Source organism: Brassica rapa, chromosome A03 (assembly GCF_000309985.2).
Source record: "Brassica rapa cultivar Chiifu-401-42 chromosome A03, CAAS_Brap_v3.01, whole genome shotgun sequence".
Taxonomy (NCBI): Eukaryota; Viridiplantae; Streptophyta; class Magnoliopsida; order Brassicales; family Brassicaceae; genus Brassica; species Brassica rapa.
Window position 1 is genome coordinate 6,181,816 of NC_024797.2, and position 21,858 is coordinate 6,203,673.

Sequence of the window (21,858 nt, forward strand, 5' to 3'; positions counted from 1 at the left end):
CCGGAAAATGCTTTTAGGGGGATTTGGCGGGAATATGCGTTTTTGGGTTTTGGCGGAAAAATGCATTATTTCGGTTTTAGCGGGAAAATGCATTTTTTCGGTTTGGCCGAAAAGTGTGGTTTTACTGATTTGAGCGAAAAGTGTGGTTTTACTGATTTGACCGAAAAAGTGTATTTTTATGGAAATATGCGTTTTACGTTTTTTGAGAAAAAAATTCATTTTGCGGTTTTGGCGGAAAAGTATATTTTTCAGTTTTTGCGGAAAAATGTATTTTTCGGTTCTGGCGGAAAAATGTATTTGAAGAAAAATAGAATTTATGGTTTGAAAATAATATTTATATTTTCAAAGGTCATTTTTGTCATTTATCATTTTGAACTGAACTAAATGCATTTGCATCCAGATGCACTATCAAGACTTACTGGGTGAGAATTTGAGATGAGTTTTTAAAAATTCAGCTGAATGATCTATCTATATGTAACATTATAATGCATAAACGAATATCGATTTGCATCTTAACCCAGATAGATCACCTGGGTGAGCAAACGAACAGCACCATATCCGGTGTTGGTAACGCGCGGTTTTCTAACACATTAGTACACTACCGATGATAATTTCATGTACATCACTGATTATAATTTTCTTAAAATTGTTTGTGAGTACTGCCAACATATGCCAGAAAAGGTTTTCCTATACATCATAGGTAAATATATTACATATCTACATATCCTACTATAAGAAATGAAATTATCACAATATATATATATTGATAATTGTTTGTTTTGCTAAATAACAATAACTATTAGTTCGTATGATGATTATTCTGTCATAAAAAAACTGTTTTAAGAAACGAAAAAAAATGCAATAAGGAGATTATTAAAGTTAGATATTTCTATGAAATTCGAGAAAGAAAATTGTTTTTTATTAAGTATAGATATTATAAAGCAGGACAGATATATTGATCAAAGAGAAGGAGGTGGAAGAATTATAGGGTCGCAACAACAACGATAATAAGGTCGTTTAGAACCTTCAGGGTCAAAGCAACTACCATCTTTATAAAGCAATCCTATACAAAATTTGTTACATTCTGGATTATGAAACGTTGCGTTACATCCCTCGTAACAAGTCGGAGGCACAATTCTCGCGTTTATTCCTATACCTGCAATCATGCAAAGTAATTAAAAAAGAACAAAACACATTAATGAGCAAACAACTTGAGTCTTGATTCTTGAATATGCGACTAATATAACAACCGTAAAATATAAATAGACATACCGGAGAAAAGATCATAGGAGATGGACATTGTAACCACGAGCGCAAATGTAAGCAACAGTTTTGAAGAATCCATTTATAAAATAAGTCTCTCTGGCACTCAACTTTTTAAACTAACCTCTATTCAAGATGTAGGTTTGTGTGATTGAGGATGAAATGATCCATTAATATATGGTTAAATAATACGGTCAACAATAAATTTCTGTGAGTCTGTCCAAGATCTAAGCCTATCCAATTTTTTTTTTTGTTTCTTTCAATTTTGTTGATACAATAAATGTGCATCTTGGACTAAAAGATAAAGTCTTCGTTTGCTCATAAGAAATATCTCATTCAAGGAAATAATCCAGCAATATTATGACAAATTTAGAAGGCTGACTAAACATTAGCAAGCTTTTGTATTCAAGCCAAAGTAGTCTTCGTGTATTATGTAATATGATGAAGTAGTTTGTATGAATTAAGTAAATGGGGAAAATTGCTTTTCTAGTTCGTGTGATTTAAGTAATACAATCTAAGACAATCCTTCTATAGTTCCAAACCCTGTACAGATGAGAACAAAAATGATATATAATGTTTAACAGATTGTTCGATTACCTATATAGATATCCGGGACCTCTCGGAAATTTAGTTTACAAAATTTTGTTAAAGAAAATTACAATTTATTATATGATTTCTGAATTTAAATTATATATATGTTATAATTAAATTTATGTAAATGGCTTATTAAAATAATTTAATTTATGGAAATTAATTGAACTTACTTTTTGGTTTTTAGGAGAATAATGATCTATATCATTCTAATTTTAAATCCAAATATTCACAAACTAGATAGGAAACTTATTCAATGTCTATTTTTGAGTTTTATTTTTTTATAAATTTTTAACAGAATTTGAAGTATAATTAAATAAATTTAAAAATATATATAGCAAATTTTGCAATACAAACAAATATTCTGAAATTTTGTTTAAATATTTTAAAATTTTCTGTTTAAATTTTAGCATTCTGAAAATTTTATTTGCTTTTTGAATTATTGCTAACTATTACTTTTAAAATATTTCCTTTAAATATTTTAAATGAAGTATACTTTAAAATTTATTAATATGTGCTATTTTGTGTGTATATTAAGTTATTTAACTTTATTTCTTATTCAGAATAATAATTTAATTATACATATTAGATATATATATATATATTATAGAATTTTATTATGATATAATATAAAATAAATATTAAAAATTAAAAATTTGATATTGGATAAGAATATTTAATCATATAAAATTAAATATAAAATACGAAAAAATATATATATTGAACTATATTATGTATTTATAATTAAAATAATATTTTTAATATGCAACCTTATTATATATAACTATATTTTGATACGCGCTTCGAAAGCGTGGGTTATTTTGGATGATAAATAAATTTTGATATGAAATAGTATTTTTTGATTGTTGTGTATTAATATGTTACAAAATTGCTTTATATCGATTTAAAAAAAAAAAATTGTATAATATGTGAATTAGTTTATAGGTTCGGGTTTTGTATGGATCCAAGGCAAGGTATCTATTGGGTATTTTTGGATCCGCCAGTCTCTATCGAGTGTAAGTCCTACCCGAGACCCAATCAAGTATCCAAAGCACCAAAATATGTTGTGTTTATTAGGTATATTTTAATATTTTGAATATGTTTTTGATATTACGGATAATTTTTATTTCAGGTTTGGGTTTTGGGTTATCATTTCGGGTTTAAGGTAAAATTTCATTTAAAAAAAAAATTTTGGTATTCGGATTAAAATTTAGATATTTTTGGTTGTTCGGGTCAGATTTTGAAGTAAAATTTTATGTCTCTTTTAATATTTTAATATTTACGGTATTCATTTGAGTTTCTGGGTATGTTTCGTGACAGTTATTTTTCAGGTTTTCAAATATTTTTTGAATTTTTGGATATTTAAAAGAAATTTGGGTTTAAATATTCGAACCGATCAGAGCCGTTATGTATCCAAAAGTTACATATATATTACAGATATTTGAAGTATGGATCTAGACTTGAAAGAAAACCAACTTAAACTCAAATCAAATATTTTCAGATACGGTCCAAATATCTATAACTTAAGATCTCATACCCGAAATGAATCGATCCGTACCCAACCCAATAAATCGATGTCTATACTTATTATATTTTGTGGGTATTTTTTTAATAGTTACATTTGTTAAATTGGTGAGACTTGAGATTTTGTTAAGTTTGTGAGACTTGAGATTAATTGGCAGACTTAAGATAAATTAAAAGGATATACCTACAGGATTTTTAATAGGTTTTAAACTTTTATTAAATAATTAAATTTTATCATAAATATTTTTAGTTTTAAATATTTTTTGTACCTATTTTCCAGAACTGTTAGATTAATGATTTTACTATTATGATTTTGTTTTCATATCATACTATACTATGCTTCCTTATAGTACTTCTTTTAAACTCTAAGAAATAATGTATTATCATAAGTACTTATGTTGTAATAAACATCAATTAGTTTCCTAAGCTGCCATTTAATATTAGATTAATTATTGTTTGGAAGTAGTGTTTTTTTATATCGATTAGTAACACCAATTAACATAATTAACTTAGTATGTTCCTTATAAATAGGAATAGAGATATTTTGTTTGATTAAGGAAATATTCAATAAACAATTGTGTTTAATTAGATTTTTTAAGAATCCTTCCAATAGTATAGATATAAGAGCATATTTTATATTTTATTATAAATTTATATTTTGTGACTAACAATGACGAAAATATTTTTAATAAATTTTAATCATGTTTAAAATTTTGGTGACATAATCAGTAAATTACGTAATACTAAAGTTATTTACAAAGAATACTTTTTATTTTAATAAAATAGATTGCAATCCTTCGAAGTAAGACTACGGTGTACACATAACAGAAAATGAAGCAACAGTTTTCACATTCTTGGATCTGTTTGTAACATCAGTAAAAGAAGAAAACTATTTCATCAAACAAACAAACAAAAAGAAGAAAACTAATTATTTAATATCCTGGAGGAGGATATGTTTATGAATTATATACTACCCAAGAAAATGGCGTGCCAGAAATACCAAAAAACTATAATGCATCGACCAGGGAACAAAGATGGAACTCGCAAGCCAAAAAAAACATAGAAATTCACGAAACATGACAGTTAGAACATCACAAATAATATCATCATAACGAATGCAAGCAAATATCAAATCATATGAAATCACAAACGACAGTCTTGGTAATTAAGTAACAAAGATTTTGCTTTTATACTTTTTCAAAAAAAAAAAAAGATTTTGCTTTTATTCTCTAATTGTTTTTGGTTCAAACACTCATGTATAAATCATTTTGTACAACAACAATACTTCAAAGAAGGGGGGATTCCAAAACCAATACAAGAACCATCTTTGTATGTCTTATTCAAACAAATCGTTTTGCACTCTTTGTCGCCAAGTTTAACAGTGCAAGGATTGAAGCAAATGGAGGGTTCGTCCGGTGCAAATTTGCCTATTAAAAAAAAACAATTCCTTGATAAAGTCATAGTAACACAACAAATACAATTATTTATGATATATTTCATAACTATTTTTTATTAATTCAAATATTAAGAAATCTTTTATGAAAACAAGGATTTGTTTTATAATTTGGAGGGTTATTTTAATCAAAATACTGATATTCATATCAGAGTAAAAATATATCAACAATAATGTAAATATTTTTTGCAAATATGTATAAATATCCGGAACGAGATACTAATATTCATATCATAGTAAAATTATATCCACAATGATGTATTTTTTTTTGCAAATATGTATAAATACCCGGAACGAGATCAATTGTTTGGCAATGAATGGAAGAAACCACCATAAGAACAGAGAAGGTGAATAAAAGCAACATTGTTGAGAAATTCATCTTTATATAATTTGATTTCAAACACGGCTTAACTGATTTTTGTTATGTTTTTTTTCTTGCTTTATTAATTCACAAGAATGTATTAGTCTATTTATAAATGCACCAAATTGCTTTTGGTCATCCTTCATGTTTATGACCAATAATTTTGTATATACTCGTACAATATATATAAGGTATTATATATATAAGGTACGTTTAACATTAACAACAAAAATATATATAAGGTATGGTCAATTGACCATGATAAGATTATAGACTTTTGCGATATAATTCTTGATTCTGAACCTTAATTAGAAATGTTTTCCCTTTTAGAACATTGACAAATAAGTCAGGTTTTTGATTTGGTGAGCAGGGTACTGCTATGTTTTAGTCATAGAAATCCTTTAAGAAGAAAAACTAAAATATTATTGTGGAATTAGATATATCAAATTCTTGAGCTTGAGTAGTAGAAGCAGGACCGGTCCTAGGTTAAATCCCGTAAAGTAAGAACTTTTGGCGCCAAAAAGTATAATAATTTTAGGGCGCCAAAATTTCCGAAATCTGTTTTAGTCTAGTGATTTGTAATCTTGTCTGCTTGTTCTTCAGGGAGTTGGTCCGAACCCACTTTCGTATTCTCCTCTTTTTCTTATAACATTTTTCTTTTCTAATCATAATAACAATTAAAGCTTTGATTCTCTTGCACTTAAGATTTTGCTAATTGAATTATTATCCCCTTTCTTTTTTTTCTTCCTAGCTTGCTCTCCTTTCTTTTTCTTTTTCTTTATGTCCATATTTGTTAAAAATGATGTTATAACAATTAAATTAACTATTCCCTCCGTTTTTTTATATTTGACGTTTTAGACGAATTTTTTTGTTCTAAACTATTTGACGTTTTCAATTTTCTATATAAAATTTATTACTAATTAATGCTAGATGACCAACGATATTATAGTTTCTATTTTGTTATTGGTTAAATTGTGGTTATGTAAACAATTAATAATGTTTTTGTTTAGAAAATTAAATGTTTCTTATCTTTTTTTTAACGCTGATTTATTATGATATTACAATTATGAGAAAGATTATATAGACGAGTTGACAACCGACAATGCTACATGCCTTATAAAAATTTACGCCTAAATGTTTCTTATCTATATGCACAATCCTAAAGCGTCAAATAAAAAAAACGGAGGGAGTATAATTTTTATGCTTGGACTCAAATCCCTCAACCATAACAATTTTTCCTTAAGAAACAATTAACCCTAATCACCAGTTGCTCATATGACATGTTTCATTGTGATTAAACCTTCTTTTTGTAAGTTTTTGTATTTTTTATAAAAATTTCAAGTTTAAACAAACTTAAAATTATCACATAAAAAAATTATGCAAGGTGAAATTGATATTGACATGATTTTTCATATGTTTTATTCTACTATATAGATTAGAACTTTTTGGATTTGTAGAAAATGCTACTAGCAAATAGGATTAGAATTTGAAATGTTGTCAAAAGCAATTACAAAAATCGATGACATGCTTAAATTCTAAGAAAATGCATGGTTTGATTATCGATAATTTCGATTATAGTTGCTTCTGTAGAAATAAAATATTCATTGAATTCCATAAAGGATTATATACGTACAACTATTTCTCATGGGCAATAGATGATATATGAATTAACTAAAATACTTGATTATTTGAAATTAGTAAACTGCTTTTATGAAAAAATCAAGACTAATTTTTTTTCACAAATAATATTTTGATATTTTATTAATTTTAGTAAAAAACAACATAATTTCACAGTATTTTTTAGTATTAATTAACAGAGTTTCTAGTTTTATAGTAAGGGGACATTATTTTTCTGTACGCTTTAGGTGCCGAATTAGTCTGGACCGACACTGAGTAGAAGGATGGATGATCTATCAGAAAGTGATTCGCGATACCGTGTAAGTGAGACCAAAGCACGGAGAAATGTCATGTGGTAATTGCATTGTCAGTAAACAAGTCTTTCGGGCTTTAGAAAATTAATGCACCGACCATTAAAACAGGATGGGTCCACGGGCCGAGAGAGCGGACGTGGGTGGCCCATTAGCCGTGGACGGTAGGATCGTATATTTTCCCATTCAGCTTTTAACTTATGGATCAAAACAAGACAGAGCCTGTAAGGATGATCGGTGACTATGAAATAAAACAAAAAGTGAGTTATCTCCCACTATTAAGAATGCCCCTGACATTTTTTTCGCTAAATAGGATGCCCCATATATGGTTTTTGATTTCGACCAAGCAAATCATATATATATATTTTTTTTTGGTAAAAAATCAATTCATATATATGTTACACCTTAAACAGCGTTCCTCTCACTGGATCCATTTACTTTTATTGGTTTGTATTGTAGTACTCGCTTACATCTCTCTTTTTGGTGTATCAGCCAATAGTATGCATCGTCATAAGCTATTTCTACTATTTTCTGACAGAAATTTGACACCTTCCAATAAACATTTGTTTCTGTTCTTTCATAATATCCATAGAATCCAAGGTGTCACTTGTCTGATTTCTTCTAGGATATCGATTTGTTTTGACATTTCTATAAGTAAAACATGCTCTCCTAGATAGAACCATGGAGGCCTGAAGCGGGTAACTGAACATTAGAAGTGTCCACACTTGTTGACAGTGGCGGAGCCAGCAAAAAAGTTCATTCGGGGCAAATAATAATTATTAAATAATATTATTAAATAATAATTAAATTATCGTATAAATGCATTGTGTCAACTATATAAATTCATTATACCATATATTTAATTATGTGTAAAAAAAGTTTTTTAAAAAGTATTGTTTATTATTAAAAAATAAAAGAAAATTTTAAAAATAAAAACATGTTTTTTTCATGGTATGACAATTACAAATACAAATACAAATACAAACACATATATTTATATGATAAAAGAAGTTTTCTTTAAAAAAATATGAGACTTAAAATGATGGAAAGAATAATATTTATTAACTTGATGTTTACTAAAACCATCAAGCAAATTATTGTTGAAGAAAGAAAATCGGTTTCTTTATAGAAAAATGAAAATATTGGTTTAATGTTTGCAAACCAAATAAGGCAACATGATAATGCAACACATGTATTAAATGGCGTTTAAAATGGAAATAATGGAGGATTTAAACTGAGTTTTTCGAATTGATTATGTTAGGGAAGGGGGCAATAAATATTTTTCAGTGGGGGGCAATCAAATTTTCTTCTTGGCATTTAAAGGAAACTTTAGATTTTATGGGGGGCAACTGCCCTTTACTTACCTTATGTAGCTCCACCCCTGCTTGTTGAGCCATAGAACATTCAAAGCCGGTATGATTTACTGTTTCTACTTCTTCGGCACACAAGAAATACCGCCCCTATGCTTTTAAACGTTGAGTTTGCAGTCGTTTTGTTAGGTAACTTTTGACTCGGAAGACAACACTTTAACTAATATTTTAAAGCTTTAAACTTTCAACTTACTAACATACTAGATACTGATCCGCGCACGGGTGCGCGGTTGTAATTTTTTTATTGTATTTTTTTTGATAATTACAAATACATTTCAAAATGCAACAATTTAATGGTTTTATTTTATGGTTTCGTTTGTGATACTTTAATTTATTATTCAGACCATATATTTTGTTATTGTGTTATATTTTTTTCTATTGGGATGTGTGTTTGATCAGTTAAATAATAGTTTTTTTTTTATAAAAAGTCTAACTATGTATTAATATACCATGTGAGCATTTTTTTAAGAGTTGTATCAACTTAAAATTGCATCTATGTATTTTATATATCTATGCAGTTATTTTTTAACTGAAATAAAAATCAAATATAAATTTGTATATAAAGTAAAATCAAATATAAATTTGTGCAGAAAGTAAAATGTACAGAATCTAGAAAAATAATAATGTATATTTTACTTTCTGTAGAAAGAGAGCTGCAGGGTTTGTAGTTGATTCTGTTTTCCATTTTTTGTTTAAATTTATGCTTATGGTCGTATGATTATTATTTATCATGTCACCAGCTAGAAGAAACTTTGTTTCGTTCTATTTTTTTTGTGTCGTGTTATGATTTTTCATCAAACAGGCTAGTTGTAGCTTTTGAGTTAATGGTGGACACTTGTCTCAGCTATGGTTTGACCCGCTTGATTATTGGGGGTGAGCATGCTTAGGTTTTTCTGCGTTAAATTTTGTTCTTTTCATGCAATAGAGAAGATGTATATATAGTTTGTTTCTGATAGCCTAGGTCAAATAGGATATTATGAACTACAACTCGATTTTCAGTTGAGATATGAACGTATTGAATGAGAATATACGTATTTGAATTAAGTAATACTTATCCCTTTTTAGATTAAATCATCATAATACTCAGAATATTCTTATTTCTAAGATAAACCATACGTGATTTGCAAGTTCATATGTAGAGTGTTAGTTATATTATTAGATTGCGTAATAATAGGAAACTGTTTAGGAATAATATCAACTAGGTTAAGACCTGCGCCTTACGCGGAATGAACATTATATATATAAATTATTTTATATATTATATGTTTATAACATATTATGAAATAATAAATATATATTGAATAATTAAAAAGTCATTATATACTACTTATATAATTAAATTGGTGCGAACATATAAATAAATTTTATAAATCGGAAAAATATTTTTTTTATTTGATATGATATATAATTAAATTTAAATGATAGTAACATATATGTGGCAAATTTTAATATTAATATTTATTAGATGATGCTTTTTGCTCATAGTTTTTTTTATCATTTGTATCTGTTATAGCAAAAAATCTAATTAGTGATAACAAAATTTTCACTGTGGGATTAATGGTTTAAATAATGTATAATATTTTAAAAAATTAAGTTGTCAATATTTTTCAAATTTTTTATCAAAAAAATGTTCAAAGTAAATTTCAAAATTAAGATATTTATGTATTTTTATATGGCATATAGTTTAATTTAAAAATGATACATATATTTATATATCTTTTATTTTTGATACTTATTAAATGAGACTTTCAACTTATATTATTTTTTAATTATTTGTATCATGTCATAACAAATGTTTTAAATCATAGATCACAAAATTTGAATGTGAAACTTTTAACAGTTTTAGTAATTTATACTCGTTTTTAAAAATTCAAAATATAATATATAAATAATTTTAATAATTTTTATTATATGGTTACTATGATTGTTTAATTTATTTTAATAGCTTAAAATGAAACAAATATAATTATAATACACACTTATTTTTATCAAATCTTTATTATTCAAAATCATTAATTGTTATATATACTTTAGCCACATTAGGCAATTCCGTAATCTTATTTAAGGAAATAATGAAGCACATTAATAATGTATTTATTGTGGTTTAATAAAAAGCTTATTATATATTTAGATGAACCAACATATTTCTCTAAGGATTCTAAGAATCATTCTAGTGATGACACGTGGCTACAAAAAAATGTTGCAATGCTTCTCAAATAATATATAGGGGATGTTAGGAATCAAAAAAGTTCTATTTGTTTTGATTTAGTGAACCGGTAATATCTAATGATATATTGGTTAATTCTGAGATAAACATTTAACCAAGGAATATTTTGTATCAAAACATGTTTGTTTTGATTTCTGCAGACCAAACTAAACCGAGACATTTGCTTTACCATGGTTAAGTATTTAGAGAATTTTTTTATGTAGTGAACGTAACTATGTATATCTTTTTTGTATGTAGTGAACCAAGGAATATTTTGTATTGAAACATGTTTGTTTTGATTTCTGCAGACAAAATTAAACCGAGTCATATATATTTGGTGGTATATTTAACTCAGTTTTAAGTGAAGCCATATAACGGGTCAAAATTATACCGAATCATATTTAACTCAGTTTTAAGTGAACCACTAGATTTTGATCCGCGCTTTCAAAGCGGGGGTTTATTTTTATTTTTTTTTTCAATTGACAAATATTTAGTAAATATCACATTTTCATATATTTGTGTTTTATTTTATAAAAGACTTAAAAAATGTATCTTTATTTATCGTATTTCATTTTAAATGACTATTTATGTTAAAAAAATTAAACATTATTTTTTAATGAATTAAGTTGGTATAACTCTGATAAATTAATTTTATTATGGGGTTAATATTTTAACTAAAAAATTATATACTTTTAATAAAGATTTATACTTTTCAATAAAAAAATTCAATTATTTTTATGAATGCTTAAATTATATTAAGAAAAGAAAAAAAATAATAATTAAGAATAGTTGAAAAAAAATTATTTGAACTTGGACTCAGTGACCCAAAGGAAAAAAAAAGTGAGAATTGAATCTGATTTTTTAATAGGCCCAAATGGTCCAAGAGAGATTTGATTTGGGCTGGATCCAAAAATAATGACCCAATATAGATTTGTTATTAATATTATTTAATTGCCCTTAATGAAACATGCAATGTTAGTGAAAGAAACATGCCCCTAAGGTAATTATGACAATAGGATCCTGCTTTAATAGTATAGATGTGGGTCAAAAATTAAACCAAGTCATATTTCACTCGTTTTAAGTGCACATTAATTTATTAGGCATGGTTTGGTAAGTTAAAAACGACTGTGTATATAAGTCCAATGGTATGGAATGGTAAATATCAAGGAAAAATAAGGTTTAAGTACTAATTGTACTTCTTTTTAATAGATTAGATAGATAGATGTCACATTTCATCTACAATTCTGTCTATTTTGTATAGAAAACAATTAAAAAATTTAGTTGATGAGTCTTATCATTAAAAACCTCTAAAATATTTGTAAGAGCTTGTAAGTTATGATAAAGGTTTATAAATCACCAAAGTTGATAAAATAATTTATAGTAACTTTAATATGTAAGAGACTATAAAGGCATATAAAATCATTTATAAATAATTAATCACTTATAAATTAAATATAATAAAGGGAAAATTCAAAAATAAAGAAATGTTTATAATATTATTTATAAGACCTTTTAAATATTTTATAAAATATTTATAAAGATATAAAATATTTATAAGATTTATAAACAGTGTGTACTGCCTATAAAGATTTATAAAGTAATTTATTAAGGCTTATAAGTTATTTATAAAAGTTGATAAGCATTGTAGTAAGAATTGCGAATTTTCATAAAATTATTGATAAAACATTATTAAACATTAGTAAAAAGTTATAAATTTATAAGTTAATTTTAAAGTCTTATAATTTTTTTATATGAGTTCAAAAATAATGTATCAATTGGTTATAAAAGTCAAAAGAAATTATAAAAATATTTATAAGGATTTATAATCTAATTTTACAAGTTTTTATAAATTACTTTACACGTTTTTTTAGTGATAAAACCCCTCAGCTATAATCTTTAATTATTTTTCATTTAAAATCGATGAAATTATAGATGAATGATGACATATGTTAACGGTTTGTAAATTGAAAGTTTAAAACGTTAATAAAAACAACTTTTTCTTTGCTCTTCTTTTATGATTTGTAAATTGAATGATGACATAGCTTTCCAGAATAGGGCTTTTAACCTGAAAATACAGCTTTTTCTTTGCTCTTCTTTTATGATTTGTATTGGGAAGTTCAAGTAAATATATATATATATATATATATCCCAGACCAACTATGTGCAAGAAAATGGTTAATAAAAACAAATGGATTAAGCAAATAACCAGTAATAAAATTATAATATCTCTACGCCACATTTACAGTACAATTGTACATATTATATATAAAAAATAACATTATAAAAGTTATAGTGCCAATAATAGATTTTATAAATATAATTTTTTATCATGCGTATTAAATACTAAAACAATTTTTGCAAGAATGTACACCAAAACCCCTGATGAAGAACTTCACATACTTCGCGGATTATTTAGATTTTAAGTAAAATTAAAAAACAATAAAACTATATATATATTTATATGATCCTAGCACTAAAAGAATAATATTTATACATAATGTTTACAACGACGAGAATAATCAATAGAAGGTTTGTGAAGAAGTTCATGGTATTGAATGCAACTAGCCAACTACCACCCCTGAAAGCCATTTCTAAACACCGTGTGTTGCATTGCATACTCTGGTACCATGCGCTTACTCTTGTACCAATTTTTGACTCTTTACAATAGTCAAAACACGTCTGACATTGAGCGTTAATTTTCATCTCTACAACCATGTGAATAATCATAAGAAATTGTTATCGGGAAAACATACGAAGAGTTACACCAGTAATATATTTAAAAGTATAATGAAACACACCACAAAAAAGGTCATAGGAAATGGCAAACGCAACCACCAGAGAGAACGCAATCAAGTATTTGAAAGAACTCATTTTGAAACTCACTCTCTGTAGCACTCTATAAACAAGATATATATATATATATATATATATATATACACATAATTTAGTTATGGTTATGACCACTTTATTAACAACAATCCATATATGGTTAATGCATCAGGAGCAAGAAATTTTATTATAATTATACATTGACTCAAAATAATCTAAATAATTTTTAATTATTAAAGAGAGCTTTAAAATGGTTATATCATATTTAGATAAAATGGTCCATGTTCTTAATATATTGTTTATGTAAAACTAAACAAAAGAGATTTATATTACAAGTATGGTTATGGCCCAATTTATTAACAGTAATTATATTTTAAAGTTAGAAGGAGTAAGTCATTTCTATTATAATTACTAGAGTCTCTCTCCACGCTACGCGTGGAAAAGTGTGTTAATAGTTTATTTATCAATCATATGTTTCAATGTTTTTGTTTGTAATGGGAGCTTTGTATTTTCAAACCAATGGGAAAGTTGGTGAACATCAATTGTTTAAAAACAAAAGGAGTAGCTTGGGTAATAAACTTGATTTTCTAATTGTACGTGCTATTGAAATTATTTAGGGGGTGTTTTAATCCGGTAAAACTAACCCACTAAAATTGAATCAAGCCGAGTTAGAGAAAGTGGATTAAATCTGGTGATACCAAATAGACAATATGGTTTGGTTTTAGATAATTTACTATGATTATAAAATATAACTATGTAGTTAACATAACCGAAATAGACAATATGGTTTGGTTTTGGTATATACCATATAAACCGAATGGATATAATTTTATAAAAACCGTAGGATTTGGATATGGTTTGGTATATAACCGATTAAACCGAATAAACCGAACAAAACCGATTAAAAGTAAAAACATGTAAATATGTATCTATTTTATAATAATACATGAAAATCTATTTGTTACATAAGTTAAATTTGTGTTAATAACTATTACCATAATTTTATAGTAATAAAAAATCTTAATTTGTAAAATACTTGAACTATAACTAAATAACAATACATCGCAATTCAGACATCTTATTTTCTAAGTCTTTTTTGATCTTTTTGATTTATTTTAGTCTTCACTATATTAATATGAAGATTATAAATTTGATAGACAATAATTAATGGAAAATTTTCAATTTAAAAAGCATGACTTTAATGAACACTAAATATGGAAGAGTGGAAAAAATTTTCATTCATGTTTCTGTTTTGTTTCATATTTTTATTTTCAAAATTTCAAGCTTTGATTTTAGTTATAGATTTGATTATTTTATTTGATGGTATAAGCATTTTTACTTTTTTGTTCATTTATTTGAACATGTAATATATTTTTAATAAATGACTGTGTTGACAATATGACTCTAAAATTTATATAATATGATCTCAAACAAAATAATTATGTTTTTTGGTATAAAACCGAATAAACCGAAAACCGACGGTATATAAACCGAACCGAACCGAAGTAAATATGGATTTAGAATGGTAGTTATATTTTACTAACCGAAATACCGAAAACCGAAAAAAACCGAACCGAAACCGAACCGATATCCGGATTGAACACCCCTAATCACCATTCATGTTTACCTGATCTTAATAGACATTTTCATAAATACCTGAAATATGAAGTTTCATCAAAGAAAAAAAACTTTTGATCTTTACTTTATAGATATGTTAAAACAAATAATTATTAAAATAAAAAAATCTAAAAAAATTATTTTTTAAAAATTTTCGAAATATACGTCTCCAAACTCGAATATTTGACTTTTGATTTTATTTTTTAAATTTTTTTTGAAATTCATAAATTATTTTTAAAACTATTTTTAAAAATATTATTTAAATGTTAAGTATTTAAATATTTATTTATGAAAATAATAAACTCTACCTTCAAAACTCCACCCCAGTCTAAACACTAAATATCTATTTAACTCTTTTAAACTGAAGATAAATAAAATCAAGATAAACATGAAAAGTAATACTAAGTATGTGGTAGTTTAAGCAATTTCTTAAAATGTTTCCTTTAAATAAACAAATTTCTATTTTGTATTTATAAATGTATAAACTATATTTTATAAATATATTTATCTTAATTGGAAAATATAAAATTCTACATTTTAAATATTATACTGTATAAATTTTTCAATATATATTTATTGGATTTGAATATTAGACCAGATTTAACATCTTTCAGTTCTCATTTAACAATTAGAAACCAAAGATGACAAAGGAAAATAGATAAGAAATGTATTGATTTTGTTAAATTTCTGTTTATTATGTATAAATAGTCTTTCTTTTTTTTGTCTTTAAGGGGCTGAAACAAAGTGTATTGTTTACAGACATACTCATATATATAGCCTGTAACGATGTTAGCCTTGTTAACACAATGCATAAAAAAACGATAATGAAGAGTTCGTGATTAATTTGCCGCTTTTGTGTAGCTCTGAATAGTCTTTGACTTTTTCAGCTATGTCTGTGTTTGATTCCGTTTTTAGTTGGTATAATGTAATACATATATTAAGTTCGGCAAGTGTTTTGGTGAGAGTTGCCTACCTTTTCGCCTTTGAGTTACAGTGAAGTCACTATTTTTCTTTTACGTCTTCGCCTTTCTCATAAACACCTGCAAAATAAGCAGCAGTTTGAAATTATCTTCTTATGTTGAGACTTGAGAGGTTAGGCATTTAAAAAACTTTTTGGATCATTTTTGGGATTTTTCTATATTGGGCTATGGATTTTCTAAAACACACACATATATATATATATATATATATATATTTATATAAACCAACACACACAATAATCAATTACATAAATAACAAAACTTATTATTAGAAAAACTAAATGTGAGATCCACAGATTATGAGGTGGCCACCTTTAAAAAAAGTCCTCATTATATATATGATTTTTGCCAGCCTTCTTTAAGATGTTTATTTTTTTTACCAAACCGAATAATTGATTTCTAATTGGTTTTTTTTACCAAACCAAACATCAACAAAACAAATCAGTTACAAAAGAAAAAACTTACATCATCAAAGGATTTTTCATCTGATTACATAGTAACAGTTATAATTCTACAGACACATGAAATGGATATATAGTTTTGTTGGTAAGAAAGTGATCTCAGTTTCTCCAAATCTTGGCCGTAGGCACTGTGGCACAAACATAAGTATACTTCTTATTGGCTGCTTCTGCCCCTATCTTAGGTTCTTGTTCTGATACCTTTGCTATGGAGCACACAGCCGCAACTGCAGCAGTTAACACCAGATCCCTCCTCATCTCCATGCTCTGTTGAGGGATTATGTTCATATCCTTATCCAAAATATATATGAAAATAGAGCAATTGGGTGGTTGCGTGTGGTTGTGATATCGTTTGGCAGAGATAACCTTGTAAGGGTTCCTACCTATACACCAACCATGAACTCTTTTACATAAGAACTCTTAATTTTTCATAAAGCTATAAGGGAAATAGAGCATTTTTAGTGGCAACAACCCATTTACTATATAACCCATTTTAACTTATAATGTTTGTGTTTTATAAACTCTACTGGTACCTATAAGGATACATCTTGAAAATGGCAAAGTTGTGAGTAACAAAAGCTCATGAAGGACACCTTAGTCTCTTGTGATCAAGCAATCCATTTCTGCAAATGTGAAACAGATTTCAATATAGCAGGTCATCAAGAAATAAAAAGAACTTACATTATTTTTGAACTGGGTGATTGCTTTTGTTTTACTAAGCTTCTGAAGTTGGTGTAATTTAAGCTTCTCTATTTAAACAAAACCAAGAACTTGGAGGTATCTCCATTGCATAACCTCTTACCTTTGAGAATATATTTGCTTTCTGTCAGTGACGTGCAATTAGCAGATACTGTTTCTAGGCAAGGCAAACTTGCCTTAAAGAATCTATAAAAGGAAATCAACCTGTCATGATAGATAGATAGATATATGCTCACATGAATCATAAGTCCTGAAGATATAGACACAATACTGACTACCTGTTTTGGCCAGCGCTCAACTTGTAGCCTTTACTTTTTCCATCGATAGTGACTTCTCAATTCCAAGGCAGACGCAAGTGTAAAGCTCCCACCCTTGCTCTGTTTCATGAAATATTTTACAAACTCTAAACACATCGTTGTTAACCCTGCACGGCAAACAATAGTTGATGGTCAAGATACACAAACATTTACCATATGTAATAATGATAACTGGGAGCTTTTAGACTTATTATCATATACGATTTCGTAAGGCTTAAACACGACCCCAGTTTCGTTATCACGAATCTACCAATTAGGTTATCTGAAATTTGAAAATGAAGGGAAATACCATATATTCCTTTCAAACTTGTAAGATTCCATAGTAACAAATAATTAGAAAATACAGTATATGTACCTTCGTATCTGTTGGAGCTAAGATGAAAACGGCTCAAATCGAAATCTTCAGAGGTCTCTATGGCTGGATCATGCAATTAGCTTGCTTCTGCTTCAATCCTTTCAGTTCGTAATCTTAATATCTTATGACACCTTGAAGGCAATTTGGGCCTGCAAAGATAGTAAAACACCAAAAACCAATTCAGTGGATTAGGGTTTTTATCTGAAATTGATAAAAAAAATGAAGGATCGGAGGAGGCTAAGTGAACTGAATAGACTGAAATTTGAATTTCGAAGTGGGTTTTGATGCATAAGTAGTGTCAACCACGGCACTCAACCCTTTCCAATTTATAGGTCCAACACGACGAAAACGGAGAAGGCGATAGCATTTTTGGGTTAAATGAACATAACATTTACAGGAGAGATTATGAAATTACGTTCAACAATAGAGGAGGCCAAGAGTTCAGACAACAATTCATGTCTTTACATGAATAGCGGATACGGCGGATCAAAGAGATGTAAAACGATAACAATTCATGTCCACACATCTTTGATCCGAAAGGAAATAATCAGTATAAAAAGGAGGAAGAGAGGAAGATGAAACGATCTCATTAAGAACGAATTGATTAGAAAACATAAAGTTGATAATTGATTGTTTAGAAGTGGCTCCATCTAAACTGAGTTTCTTTGATCTTGAGACGGAGAAGAAGACGAAGTGTTAGAGGCGATTATAGATTTATCTTTTACCGGTTTGGTTTTCTGATTTAATTGATCCAAATCAATTACTTCAAGCCCAAACGTTTACAAATGTAACTAAGCCCAAACGGTAACAATTTAATTGAAGCCCATACGATGTGTAACATGATTCTGATTGGTTGATTTTTTTAGTGACGTGGACATCCTCCCCATTCACCATATTCCCCTTTTATTATAGGTTAGATGCTTTGATTAAAAACCCCAATTAAAAGAGAGTCTATCTATACAATTATATAAGATAGTCCAAGTTCTGAAGATATGGTTTGATATAATAATAAAGAAATCAATATTAAATAAATAAATTTCTTACGAATAACAAAGGAGAGGTTCCATAATAATTAGAAGTCTCGTAACCATAACGCTTTTGTTCTAATATCGTCATATCCATAACTTCTTCCAAGTTGTGTGAGACTATTCAGTCAAACACCGACCAGATGATTTACGTGCTTTGTGTTTCACTGAAACAGTTTCAGTCCTTTCCTTGTGCCGACGGTTGGGCCAAAACATAAGTCCATTGGGCTTGCAACAGATGTATAACAAGAAGAATCATCGTTTTCTTCATGCGATTTACAGAAGAGTGAGAAGTAAGTTAGAGAAGAGAGAGTAAACTTGAGAAAAAGAGAGCTCAGAGACTATATCAAGATCGATCGGATAAGAAAACAAGTGAGATAATTTAGCTCATAGTGTCATCATTATCAAGGATCCCAAAATCAGAGGTGATTTCAGTGTGTTTTCAGGATAAAGAAGTTATATTGAGCTTGAGGGATACAGATCCCTCCTCCGTGAGTAGTCACATTGGTGAACACAGAATAAGTAATCTTTGTGTGTTATGTTCTCGTATAGGTCACTGAAATACTCATCGAGATTGGGAATTTGGAATCAATCATTCGTGAACGAACTCAGATGTTGAAACAGCCATAAGAAATCATAATACGTGGTATCAGAGCATTCCCTACATGTTCAAAAGTATGGAGATAGAAGGTACGTGGATCTTAAGGATTCTTGGTTATTAAGTTGATTTCCATGTTAGATGTTTAATCATTCGAATTAACAGTTTGATTAAGGTCAGTACAGATTTAGATAGATTTTCAAAAAATTATATAGTTTATTTAAATATTTCGGAGTTCGTGTAAATTAGACACACACACATATATCTATAATTCGAAACGAAAAATATGCATAAAAATTCAGTTAGAATAACCATTGTCTCTCAGATTTTCTTACACCTTTATGATTTTAGAAAAACATATTGCTAAGTGTTTTTTTTTTGTTAAATAACAATTACAATTATCTCGATGTCAAAAAAACAAGAGAATTTGTACTCCATACACACCAAATCTCCCCTATTTGCACTCCATACTCTATATCCCTCCAATTTTCTTCTCCCATCATTACCATTTTCCCTCCATTCTATGGTATCCCACCTTTTTTAGTATATTGAGCTAATTTGCTCAAAAAACAATCACAATTATCTCATAATAAAATTATTATTTTCAGGAAAAATACAGTGCACTAATCAAATTAGATATTTATATGAAATTCTCACAATTTTTTTTTATATTCCTAGATATTTAAAGCATTAAAAAAAGAAATATATTGATCAAAGAAAGTGTAGTTATTTTGGGTTACAACAACAACGCCAGAAATAGGGAGGGATGAGTTCAGGGTCCGTGCAGCGACCATCTTTATAAGACATTCCTCTACACATTTTGTTACATGCTTGATTATTAAACGTTATGTTACATGCCTTGTCGCTGAAACAATCCGGAGGCAGAACTATCGCGTTTATTCCTATTCCTACAATCATACAAAGTAATTTTTAAGATGAAAACAAATTAAAATCAGTACAACTTGAATATGTGATTAATGTAACAATAATAAATTATAGATAGACGACATACCGGATAAATGATCATAGGAGATGGACAATGTAATCACTAGCGCGAATGCGACCAAGAGTATTGAAGAACCCATTTTATAAATGTCTCGCACTCAATCTTTTTTTTTCTTTTAAACAATACCAAGAGTTGTCTTCTTTTTTCTTAATATATAGTTTGATGTAAATTGAGTGAGGATAAAAAAGTGATAAATTTATAATTGGAGAATTAATGATCATGAGCTTAGTTTTCTCAGATTCTTTCCTTTTTTTCTTATTATCGAGGATCTTATTAAAATTGAAATACATTTTGGTACTGTTTTGAAACATAAATAACATTATAAATGAAAATTGTTTAGAAACATGGATAACAATATAAAAAAAATATAGTGTCTTTTTATTAATTTCATTAATATAATTACATGAATTTTCTTTCCATATTTTACTTAGTTTAACAATTTCATTAATTATATTATCTTAACAATGCATCACATCATTAATTATATTACCATAATAATAATAGTACGGAATTTATTTATTATTTAATCAATATTAACTTTGTGAAAATTATAAAATCAAAAATATAAAATAATTATATTTTGCATATGGTTAAACATTTGGTTTATTTTTTTTTACTATTTTTTTAAATAGTTTCAATCAGTAGAAAATTACGTAGCCAAAATATAATTCAGAGAATGTTTTGTGAATAAAATAATAACAAAAATAAAAATAATAAAAATATATTACATTTATTGTCACTTAATTTTTCACTTTTTATAATTATTTTACTAAATAAAAAATTATTTATATTTCACTTAATTTAGCAAAACACATAAAAATAGTCATTTTTATTAGTTTATAAATCAGTTAAGCATGAACATTGACTATAAATTTAGGTACTGGTTATTTTTTTCGGGTATATTTTTTTTTCTTTGAAATTAAACACAGTTTAAAAATTATAAATTTATGTGTGGGTTTTGAGTTGAGTTTTTTTGGGTTTGAATGAGTTCGGTTCTGATGTGTAGGAACCTAAATATATCTAAATAACAAATATATCTGAAACGAGTTTGGATATTTGTATTAAAAATTACCATATCTAAAATATGTAAAACTAATTATGAAAAATAAATATCTATGTCTAAAAATGTAAGAAACAATATGCGCACGGACGCACAGATCAATCTCTACTTAATACATTAAAAAGTTAGTCAATAATACTTTAAAAAAACTATATAGAAGCAAATCCAGTTATTGAGTAGTAATACAATTAGGTAACTAAATGTACTTTTTACTTTCT

At 27.3% G+C, this 21,858-nt stretch overlaps 1 protein-coding gene and 2 long non-coding RNA genes across 5 annotated transcripts; all 3 read right to left on the bottom strand.

The window, feature by feature from the left end:
- Positions 1-897: 897 nt before the first annotated feature.
- LOC103857047 (defensin-like protein 69) lies at positions 898-9,937 on the bottom strand. Its single transcript, XM_009134197.3, has 3 exons — positions 5,120-9,937; positions 1,273-4,805; positions 898-1,156 (listed from the first exon to the last, which is right to left on the bottom strand). The coding sequence occupies exons 2-3, from the start codon at positions 1,343-1,345 to the stop codon at positions 960-962; spliced, it is 270 nt and encodes an 89-aa protein (XP_009132445.1). The 5' UTR covers positions 1,346-4,805; positions 5,120-9,937; the 3' UTR covers positions 898-959.
- Positions 9,938-11,848: 1,911 nt separating this feature from the next.
- On the bottom strand, positions 11,849-14,434 carry LOC117132911. The gene is made up of 2 exons (XR_004456650.1): positions 13,495-14,434; positions 11,849-13,401 (listed from the first exon to the last, which is right to left on the bottom strand). It is a non-coding gene; the product is annotated as an uncharacterized LOC117132911 (long non-coding RNA).
- Positions 14,435-16,514: 2,080 nt separating this feature from the next.
- Positions 16,515-21,016, bottom strand: LOC103857050. 3 transcript variants are annotated; one of them, XR_004456686.1, is made up of 6 exons: positions 20,587-21,016; positions 17,952-20,482; positions 17,558-17,703; positions 17,383-17,465; positions 17,114-17,203; positions 16,515-16,963 (listed from the first exon to the last, which is right to left on the bottom strand). It is a non-coding gene; the product is annotated as an uncharacterized LOC103857050 (long non-coding RNA). The 3 variants fall into 3 exon arrangements; XR_630949.3 differs by lacking the exon at positions 20,587-21,016 and having other exon boundaries at positions 17,952-18,100; positions 18,367-18,628; XR_630950.3 differs by lacking the exon at positions 20,587-21,016 and having other exon boundaries at positions 17,555-17,703; positions 17,952-18,634.
- Positions 21,017-21,858: the final 842 nt, after the last annotated feature.